Source organism: Pezoporus occidentalis, unplaced genomic scaffold (assembly GCF_034315485.1).
Source record: "Pezoporus occidentalis ecotype Australia unplaced genomic scaffold, CSIRO_AGI_Poc_V1 ctg82, whole genome shotgun sequence".
NCBI classification, from domain to species: Eukaryota; Metazoa; Chordata; class Aves; order Psittaciformes; family Psittacidae; genus Pezoporus; species Pezoporus occidentalis.
Window position 1 is genome coordinate 327656 of NW_026916181.1, and position 10744 is coordinate 338399.

The window sequence follows — 10744 nt, forward strand, 5'->3', positions numbered from 1 at the left end:
GAGTGGTTTGGGTTGGAAAGGACTCAAAGCTCACCCAGTTCCAACCCAAAGTTGCCCAAAGTTCTGTTCAACCTGGCCTTGACCATTGCTAGGGATGGAGCATTTACTGCTTCTCTGGGCAACCCATTCCAGTGCCTCACCACCCTCACAGTAAAGAACTTCTTCCTTATATCTAACCTGAACATCCCCTGTTTAAGTTTAAACCCATTACCCCTTGTACAGTCACTAATCGTCTTAGAGGGTAAGTGTCTGCTGAGAGTAAGACTTAAGTGCAGGGTGTACCCTGGGCTGGAATCAGCTGTTGATCAGCTCAGAGAACTGGTGAGGTGCCTGGAGGCGGAGTGTGAAGGCCCTTAACTAATGGGCTTGTCTCTGCTCATCGTCTGCAGGCTGGGACGGTGATCTGGATTGGAATCCTGGTTTACACGGATCCTGCTGGTCTACGCACCTACCTCACGTCACAGGTCACTGAACAAAGTCCTTTGGGTGAGGCAGGTCTGCCTCCGATGCCTGTTCCTGGAGGGGTCCTACCTGCTGGGGACCCCAAGATTGATCTCTCAGTCTTCCCATCGGACCCAATACAGCTGTTGGAAAACCAGACACAGCAGCATGAGCAGAAGTCGGGGCTGGAGTCCCTGAGTAGGCTGGAGACAAACCAGCACACTTGGGCCCAAGGACCAGAGGGCAAAGGGAATGGACAGACGGAGCTTGGAGCTGAAGCAGAGGTTACCTGGGGAGCAGAGGATGAAGAGATTTGGAGGAAACTTTCCTTCAGACACTGGCCATCCCTCTTCAGCTACTACAACATCACTCTGGCCAAAAGGCAAGTGGGCTGACATCGAGCGCCGCAGCACTTTGAATTGTGGACTTGACCCCAAGCGTTTTTCTTTCATCTGTCCTTTATCCTTCTGAGTTAGATAATTTGTGTTCCATGTGACTTACTCCAGAAGTGTAAAGGCCCTCCTGTATGGTGCAGAGGGACCAAACTCTCCAGGGCTGTCTGTCTGAGAATAAGGGTTGTGTTTCTCTCTGTACCCTTGGGTGTAATGAAGGTAAGAAGAGGTGGTAGCGGTTCAACCTGCCTGTTGTCTTCCTTTATCCTGGAGGTGATGGTTAGAATTCTGTAAAACAATAGGTAGTCATCTGTGAATGATGGGGGTGATGCATGTGAGGAACAGAGACATCTGAGCTGATGAAACTTCTTGGTGAGATCTTCTGACCTACAGGAAACTGGACCAGATGGCTATATCCCTACTTCAGTCTGTGTGATACATTTGATCTCATCAGTAGTTCATTGTACTGGTGGCTCTTAACCTCTCCCATGGAGTTAAGGGTTAAGACCTAGGAAATATCTTCAGAGAAAAAGGTGTCAAAGGAGGTCTTCAGTTTAGAATACCTAAAACCACTGCTCTGAAAGTGCATGCTGAGACCTTGGCTGCTGGCGAGGGGATGATCTATGTTACCTGTTAGGACATTTGTGGGGTTTTGTGTTTGTTGTTCCTAAGCTGTTCTCATCTTTCTGTTCCCTCAGGTACATCAGCATCCTTCCAGCAATCCCTGTCACGCTGTATCTGAACCCACAAGAGGCCTTAGAGGTGCGGCATCCCCAGGAGGCAAACCGCTACCACCCATTCTTGTCCTCAAGCAGCGGAAAGCTGGATGCTCAAGCTCAGCCTGATCAAGCCTCATCCAAGCTGCAAGGGCACCAGGATGTCACTCTTTACAAGTAAGTCATAGAATTCTAGAACCCCAGGTTCGAAGGGACCTTAAAGCTCATCCAGTTCCACCCCCCTGCCATGGGCAGGAACACCTTCCGCTAGACCAGGATGCTCCAAGCCCCGTCCAACCTGGCCTTGAACACTGCCAGGGATGGGGCAGGCACGGCTTCTCTGGGCAGCCTGTGCCAGGGCCTCACCACCCTCGCAGGGAAGAACTTCTTCCTCACATCTCAATTTCCCCTCTGTCAGGTTAAAGCCATTCCCCCTTGTCCTGTCCCTACCTGCCCTTGTCAAAAGTCCCTCTTATGTTGTTACCCCAGAGCTTGATGCAGGGCTGGAAGGGAACACCAGAGCAGAGCAGAGGGGGAGAATCCCCTCCCTCAGCCTGCTGGTCACGCTGCTGGTGATGCAGCCCAGGACACGGTTGGTTTCTGGCCTGCAAGTGCACACTGACGGGTCATGGGGAGCTTCTTATGGACCAGCACCCCCAAGTCCTTCTCCTCAGGGCTGCTCTCAATCCAGTCTCCCCCAGCCTGTGTTTGTGCTTGGGATTGCCCTGACCCATGTGCAGGACCTTGCACTTGGCCTTGTAGAACTCCACGCCAGCCCAAGGACCTTCCTTTCCTACTGAGAGGACGGACTCACAGCTTGCTGTCCAAACTGGCGATCTGGCTGTGTGTTACCCTCATCCCCATCTTCTTAAAGTCTTATTGCTGTGTACTTCTTGAGAAAGCTGAAATCTTGTGGAAATGGTCGTTTTGCCATTAAAAAACCTCTTCATTTTCCGCAAATTACTATGGACCAGGAGCACGTGTGATACTTTCATGGTATTTTTCAAAGTCTCTCTGTGGAATAGTAATCAGATCTTTTCTCTCACCTTCTCTTTGTCTCTGTTTCCCTTTGTCTCCCCACCAGGGTGGCTGCTCTGGGTCTGGCCTCGGGCATTATCCTGGTGCTCCTGCTCTTCTGCCTGTACAAGGTGTTCTGCCCCAAGAACTATGGGCAGAACGGGATCTCGCACAGCCGGAGGAAGAGGGGGGACCTGCCCTGTGACGATTATGGCTACTCCCCACCCGAGACAGAGATTGTCCCCTTGGTGCTCAGGGGTCACCTCATGGTAGGTCCATGTAGGGGTCCTCACAAGAAAGGCATTTTACTGACTTGTGCCACGCATCTTCTCTTTTCTTGGGTTATTATTTAAACAACAGACCCCACAAAGGACACAGCCACTTTGCAGCCTTAGCGCAGCACAGCAGTGGAGGCCAGCACCCAGCCAGGTGCTACATATGTATTTCAGGATATTGTAGCATGAAGTTTCCTGCAGCACTTCTCCATTTCTTCCTGGGGCTTGGTCCCAGCCTTTTGCAATTGCTGTTACTACCTTTTCTTTTGGCTCTCGTCAGATGGGCTGATCCAGCCCTCTTTGCTGGGCTAGCTCTAGTTTCCTGATATTTAATGCACATTGGATCCTTTCTTCCTGCTTCCCAGAAGTTAGTGCGTAGGTTTGAGCTGTTAAATATTGTTTCCATTGCTAAAAGCATCCATCCATGGGCTTGCAGGGGAGTGTGCTGCTTGCTCAGTTCACTCTGTTTTCTTGAAGGGAAAGATGTTTCTTTCTACTCAGAGATGAAACAAAGAATTCAGACATCTGGTCAGAGTTTGAAATGCTGTATGGTGTTTTCCAGAGAAGCTGCACCTCTTTCCTGATTCTGCTCTCTCTTTGGGCTGTACTTGGTCAGGGAAAGGGGAGACAGGCAGAATCTGTTTGATTTGCAGCAGTCTAGAGCACATCTAGATGCAAGGCGAAGATCTACTCATGTTCTCGGCATATCCTTAGGTTTCTCAGCCAGCCACAGAGTTTAGACATAATTTATCATCTGTGTAATTCCTCAGCCACATGGAAGGTGGTTGTCAGGATCCGGAGGCCTCAGTGGTGCGATGGCCTCACCTGTGCTTGCTCTTCCTTCCCAGGACATCGAATGTCTGGCTAGTGATGGGATGCTGCTCGTCAGCTGCTGCCTGGTGGGCCAGATCCGTGTGTGGGATGCTCAGACTGGTGACTGCCTCACTGTTATTCCCAAACCAAGGTGAGTGGGGTCATGCTGCTCAGCAGCCGATGCAAAGCCCTGTGTGAGAAACCAGCCCTCTCCATCAGCAGAGGCAGGAGGGCTGGATGCTTAATACTGTGTTTTAGGTTGCGACGAGACAGCAGCGGCATCTTTGACTACCAGGAAAGCTGGGATCACAGTCCCGATGGCAAGAACGGTCTGGACGACTCTTTTGAGAACAGTCACCAGCTCAAAAGGATGCTCAGCCCTCCGCAGCCGCCGCTCTTCTGTGACCAGCCAGACCTCACATCTCTCATTGACACCAACTTCTCTGAGCAGGTGAAGGTGGCCGAGTCTGAGACGCGGCTCCGCTCGGTGGGCAGTCGCCAGAAGGAGGCCGGGTATGACTTCAGCAGCCTGGTGGGTAAAGCGTATGAAGAGCACGGCTCCTCCAATTCCATGAGCTTCACAGGCCTCTCAGGCCCGCATGGACAGGCTGGATTCTGCACGGGGAGCAGCAGAGCCCGCTCCCTGGGCTGCGGGAGCGAGGAGGGAGGCTGCAGTGCCCGCAGGAGGAGCCTGGGGGATGAATCTTTTACGGGATTTGACAAAGCCTCACCGCTTCCTTCCTGGGGAGGAGACTTGGAGAGCTCTGTCTGGAGCCTGGACCTGCAAGGGAATCTGATTGTGGCCGGCCGGAGTAACGGGAAGCTGGAGGTGAGGAGCAAGGCTTGCTGCAGCAGTGGTGCTCTAGAGAGCACTAAAGCTTGCCATGTCTGTAGGTGATGTGGCTGGTCAGTCATGATATAAGGTAAAATGAATAGGAATTCTGTAGGAATGATACAGGTTTTGAAGCAAAATTTGATCAGAAATTCAGATCTCCTCCAATGAGAAACTTCCAGAATTAGCTCGATCTTCATTTCATTTTTGGAAATCAGGTTAGAATTTTTCCTTCAGAATAAATGGTGAGTTTTGGGATGTTTTAAACAAATGTATTTTGACGTAAATCTGTCAGTGGTTTTTAACCTGGCTCTAATGCTTCCCACCAAAGACACAGGCCACTCTATTGTGTTTCTTTGTCCTTTTGAGCTCAGATACCTTCTCCCAAGCAGCTCCCTCAAGACTGACTGAATTTTGCTGCCGAATCTTGTCTCCAGCCCACGTCACAAGATTGCATCATGCTCAGAACAGGGCAGATGTGCGATTCAGCAGGAGCAGGGAGGGGTATTGTGGAGATGGGGATGAGGGGCCATGCAACCGGAGCCTGTGCTGCCACAGGGCATGTGTTTAGTAGCATCTTTGGTGACCCCGGTAAGAAAGGTGGGCGGGTTTTGAAGTATTAGTTACAATTTAGTGGAAGTAGCACCAGAAGGAAGAAGAGGATGGTGTGATCATACATCCCTCCTGTTGTGGGAGCCCCGTGTTGTAATTACTAGTGCCAAGAGGGAGCTGGGTGCAGGCTCCTTCATTAAAATCAGACAGTTAAGGGAGCTGTGGGGGAATGTGTGTGGCTGTTACGTGGATCACATCTCCTTGATGTATGATGCTCTCCTGACCGGGATCGCAGCAGTAACCCCTTCTCCTTCCAGGTCTGGGATGCTATCGAGGGCACACTCCGCAGCAGTAATGATGAAGGTCAATCTGGCATCACAGCGCTCGTCTTCCTGAACAACAGGTAATTGTGGTGTGCTCAGTCTTCTCCTGCAAGAGGAGAACGCATGGTGTAAGGCAGGACCCTGCCTCTGAGCCTCCTGGCACAAGAGGTCCAACAGCTCCAGCTGGCAGAGGCTCAGCTGGGAAGTCAGAATCGCAGAATGGTTTGGGTTGGAAGGGACCTTAAAGCTCATCCAATTCCAACCTCTTGCCATAGGCAGGGACACCTTCCACTAGACCAGGTTGCTTTAAGCCCTGTCCCACCTGGCCTTGAACACTGCCAGGGATGGGGCAGCCACAGCTCTTCTCTGGCTCTGGCTTCTCTTCCACCCTCATGGAAGAAGTCCCTTTGTTTCCATGCATCAGCCTCTCAAGCTGGGCCTGGTGGAGCACACTTTCCTGGGTCCAGCTCTGTTCCAGCAGCCGCTTCTCCATACAGATACTCAGTCTTTGTCATAGCTGAATATACAGAATAATTCAGGGCTGGGTGTTGAACCTTTGGGTCACTTGTTTCCGTGTGCTGTTAATCAAGAGACAGTGCCATCTGCCAGTTCATTCTGCAGTCTGAGCTTAATATCATTTCCAAGCCCTCTTCCTTGCAGTCAGGAAGGGAATGCTCACAGGGGAAGTCTGCATGGTTGGTGCTCTGCCTTGGTGTCTGGTGTCCAGGCTCCTTTCACTGTTGGAGCGGGGAAGGGTCTCTCCTCACGTGCCTGCGTTTCTCCCTCAGGATCGTTGCTGCCCGGTTGAATGGCTCTTTAGATTTCTTTTCGCTAGACACACACACATCCTTGAACCACCTGCAGTTCCGAGGTAAGAGAGTGCCTGAGCATGCTGTGCACGTGCAAGCTCTCCAAGCCTCTTCCTCTCCCCTTGCCTCCCAGTACCTGACTCTTCCTCACCTCACACCAACTTCAGCTTTCATAATAGCACCCTGCTCCAAAACTCCCTGTGCTGCCTCAGGATGCTGAGGCAGATGCTGTGGAGAGCACAGGGATACTTTGGGAGTTCCATATATAGGGAGGGTGCCTCAAGTGTGGGTTTTCTCCAGTGCACAGCTCTGGAGGCTGAGACATCCGTTCCAGGGTCAGCTCTGACCCATACCTCTTTCCTCTCCCATTCCTCACCTCTCCTTCAGCAAGGTGTATTTGCCCTATCACCTTCACCGCCCACATCTTCTACACCATGTAGCCCCCGCACACAAAAGCACCACACACAAAACTTGGTGTAACCAGTTTGCAGTGTAGTGACTGCTTTGGTTCTGGAGGCACCTGGAGGGAAGAGAAACCCTGGGAGAATGGCTGCATTCCTGGAGGGATGTCCTGGGCCCTGCAAGCTGTAGATGTGGAAGTAGAGCAGGCTCTGCAGGAAGGGACTGCCTGTGGAAATTACTTTTCCCTATGGAATGTGGAGAGCCTTGTGCCCAGCGCTATGTTCTGCCTATGACCAGGGAACTGCAGAGCTCTTGGGCTTCAGGGACCTCAGTCTTGCAGAGACTGATAGTGTAGGGGCCGCTGCTCTTCAGAGCCGAGTTCTGCTGCTGAGGATGCTGTTGGAGACCCCTACTTCAGGTTTTCCTGCGCACTGGGCAGCTGTAGCTTCTGTTGGTGCCAGCCAGAGTGCTGAGTGTGCGGCTCCTTGGAGGAGAACCAGGTTTAAATTCCAGTCATAAGATCATAGAATAGAATAGAATCCTGGAATAGTTTGGGTTGGAAGGGACCTCAAAGCTCATCCAGTTCCATGTCTGTGCCATGGGCATGGGCACCTTCCACTAGACCAGGTTGCTCAAAGCTGTGTCCAGCCTGGGTGCTCTTACTTCTGGAGCGTAAGGCTGCACCCGCTGCAGTGAGGATTTCCTGCGTGTCTCACCACAGGAGCCCCAAGCAGGAGCAGCATCCCGTCCTCACCGGTGTTCAGCAGCAGCGACATCATCCTGTGTCAGCTCACCCACACCGTGTCCTGTGCCCACCAGAAGCCGATCACGGCACTGAAGGCTGCAGCAGGGCGGCTGGTCACTGGGAGCCAGGACCACACTCTGAGGGTAAGGCTTTGCCCTGTAACCGAAGGGGTGTGTGTGCTTTTCCATCCCATTGCCACTGTGGGAAATGAGCTCTTCTCCTGTGTGGGCAGGGGCCGGAGCTGATGTGTGTGTGCGAGAGGTAGGTGAGCAGTTGGGGTGGGGTGGTTGGAGGCCAGTCTAGTGCATTCCTGAAGCTCCCATGTTGTATCTGTCTGCTGGATACCCTCAGAGGGGGTGGAAAGACAGAGCCCTGTGTGAGCTGCCTGCCCAAGCAGAGCAAGAGATTCTCTTGCTTTGGGGCTGGGTGACTTCAGGAGTAGCCAGGTCTGGGTTCTGGGGTACCCCCTGTCTTCTAATCCCTTCCAGCAGCAGCTGTCCCCTTCAGCCGCTCATGTCACTTCCCAACAGGCATTGCCCCATTGCTCCCTGCCCCTTCCTCACTGTCCTGAATTGCTGACAGGCTACAGTTCTGGGAGAGGGGGACAGCAGTAAGGAGGATAAAGTGGGATCAGATGCTTCATTAGCAGTGTGGCTCTAGGACGTGGCTGCCCTATGGACACTTACCTCTGCCTCCTCCACCCTGCAGGTGTTTCGGCTGGAGGACTCATGCTGTTTATTCACACTGCAGGGTCACTCGGGAGCCATCACAGCCGTGTACATTGACCAGGTAAGGTGCAGGACAGCCTTTACATCTGGCTGCTGAGCCACTGCTTCAGTCAGAGGAATCGTTCTCCTGGTTTGCATCTGGGGAAGCTGATGTGTGCTTCTCCAAGGATGCAGAGGTGCTGCTGAGCACCGCGACTGCGTACTCACCTTGTGACTTACAAGCCTGGAGAACAGAAGGCTCCAGGGAGACCTTGGAGTAGATTCCAGTGCCTAAAGGGCCACAAGCTGGAGAGGGCCTTTTGACAAGGGCAGGAAGGGACTGGACAAGTGGGAATGGATTTAACCTGACAGAGGGGAGACTGAGATGGGATCTGAGGAAGAAGTTCTTCCCTGTGAGGTTGGTGAGGCCCTGCACAGGTTGCCCAGAGAAGCTGTGGCTACCCCATCCCTGGCAGTGTTCAAGGCCAGGTTGGACGGGGCTTGGAGCAACCTGGTCTAGTGGAAGGTGTCCCTGCCCATGGCAGGGTGGTTGGAACTGGATGAACTTAAATGGCTCTCCAACCCAAACCGTTATGGGATTGATTCCCACACAGCTCACCTGTTGCCTGGACATGGTTTTGCTTCCCTGCCCTGTTTGGAGCAGGAAAGCCCTGTTTCTGCTGTACCCATGCTGGTGCTCAGCAAGTGCTTCTATACAGAACTGGCCTGTGTGCTCAGCCCCTTCTTGTGTCTGTGGCACACTGAAGCCCTGGGCTGTGCTGCAGAGGTCACTGCCCTCCTCTGAGCTTCCTGACCTGGCTCTGCTGTCTCCTTGCAGACAATGGTGCTGGCGAGCGGTGGCCAGGATGGTGCCATCTGCCTGTGGGACGTGTTGACAGGGAGCAAGGTCAGCCACATGTATGCCCACCGAGGGGACGTCACGTCCCTCACCTGCACGACGTCCTGCGTCATCAGCAGTGGCTTGGATGATGTCATCAGCATCTGGGACCGCAGCTCAGGAATCAAGCTCTATTCAATCCAGCAGGTTGGTAGCCAGGGAAAGGTTAAAGGTGCTCCTGCACTTGCATGGACCCCATGGAACCAGAAGCCCTGGTGGCTCCACAGCCTCTTCCCAGCGATGGCATAGGCTGGCCACAGACTGCTGTCTGCCCTCGCGGGGGAATTCCTGCCCTGTTGGATATCTGCAGTGGGCTCAGTGCACTGATGCGCTCTCATTCCATGCAGGAGATGGGCTGTGGTGCCAGCCTGGGCGTCATCTCCGACAACCTGCTGGTGACCGGTGGCCAGGGCTGCGTCTCCTTCTGGGACATCGGCTATGGTGACCTGCTTCAGACCGTCTACCTGGGGAAGAGCAATGAGTCGCAGCCGGCACGGCAGATCCTGGTGCTGGAGAACGCTGCCATCGTCTGCAACTTTGGGAGCGAGCTCAGCCTGGTCTATGTGCCCTCAGTACTGGAGAAACTGGACTGAGGAGGATGGGCCGGAGCCTGGCTGGAGGGGAGAGGTGGGCACCTGAGGGGACAGTGACACCAGCTCCATCACGCTGCCCCTGCCTCTGTTGCCATCTCACCTTGTAAACTGCTCTGTCTCCCACCGAATGGCCTGCAGGGCCTCTTTGCCCCGCTCCGGCATCTTCCATGTGGGCTCTGCAGATGCGCAACAGTCCTGGGGCCACAGAGGAGTTTGGGGATGCTCTGGCACCCTGCTCAGAATGGGTATGAGGAGCAGTGGAGTGGCTCTACTGTTTGGGGAGACTGAGCAACAGTGGCAGGTGCTGGGGAGCCTCAGTACCTGTTGCTTTGTGGTAGCTGTGCCATGTTGGGTCCAGCTTCATTGCAGCAGGGTCCAGCTGTTCCCAGCCCTTCATGCAGTGGGGCAGGAGCAGGGCAGTGTTCCCAGCCAGCCCCATACAGAGAACATCCTGGGCTAGTGGCGAGCCCCAGCACCAAGCCCAGCAGCAGCGGGTCCTGGGTCCAACCTCGCCTGGGCACTTGGCTTGGCCTCCACGTGCCTTAGAGGCCCCAGCCTGTCCCTGCCCTATTTATTTATACGCTGTATATATTTATTTATTACTGCAGGAGATTGCCGGCCCTCGCTCCACCCAGCCCCCTGGGGCACTTGGCCCTCCTCCTGGCTGCCCTTCCTGGCTTCTCCTTCACCCAGTTTGCAGCAATAGCACCTTCCTCCTCCTCCCGCTGCGGGGCCAGAGGAGGCTTTTCTCAGGTTGGGAGCAGGCAGGCAGCCCTTGCCCCCATCCTGCGTGCAGGCCTGGGGGAGTGGGGCAGGCTGGCAGAGCCATGGGGGACCCCTGCATTCCTCCATCACTGCAGGCCAGGAGTTCTGCTCCCCCCACAGCTGCACAACAGGGGCCTGGCTGCTGCCCCACCAGCAGAGCCAGGGCCGGACCCTTCCCCTCCGTTCTCAGCCCTTGTGTCAATCAATGCCGATGACGTCCGTTAACCGAACCCTGGTGATTGTAGAGGCAGCGCCACGGGCCCCGGGGGAGCAGGGCCGGGGGGGGGTCCCCGGGGAGCCCTTCGCCTCCGCCGCGGGTGGCCTTAGCCCGGCTGTACGCTTTGTTCTGTACAGGGGACGCTTTTTGTACCGGATCATGTTTTGTAACGTGTACAAGGACACCTCCAGTAAATGGAACTAACCTGAGCGTGGCTGCACCCCCTCCTCCGCGCGCCGTCAGCACG

At 54.2% G+C, this 10744-nt stretch overlaps 1 protein-coding gene across 1 annotated transcript in view; it reads left to right on the top strand.

The window, feature by feature from the left end:
- Positions 1–10706, top strand: part of SCAP (SREBF chaperone) — a 44342-nt gene extending 33636 nt beyond the window's left edge. Inside the window, exons 12-22 of the mRNA XM_062603941.1 lie at positions 390–823; positions 1532–1726; positions 2634–2835; positions 3690–3805; positions 3913–4483; positions 5356–5441; positions 6150–6232; positions 7294–7460; positions 8026–8106; positions 8863–9069; positions 9270–10706. Of these exons, the coding sequence (XP_062459925.1) occupies positions 390–823; positions 1532–1726; positions 2634–2835; positions 3690–3805; positions 3913–4483; positions 5356–5441; positions 6150–6232; positions 7294–7460; positions 8026–8106; positions 8863–9069; positions 9270–9515 (2388 nt within the window). The 3' untranslated portion in view covers positions 9516–10706. The remainder of the gene's footprint in view (positions 1–389; positions 824–1531; positions 1727–2633; positions 2836–3689; positions 3806–3912; positions 4484–5355; positions 5442–6149; positions 6233–7293; positions 7461–8025; positions 8107–8862; positions 9070–9269) is intronic.
- Positions 10707–10744: the final 38 nt, after the last annotated feature.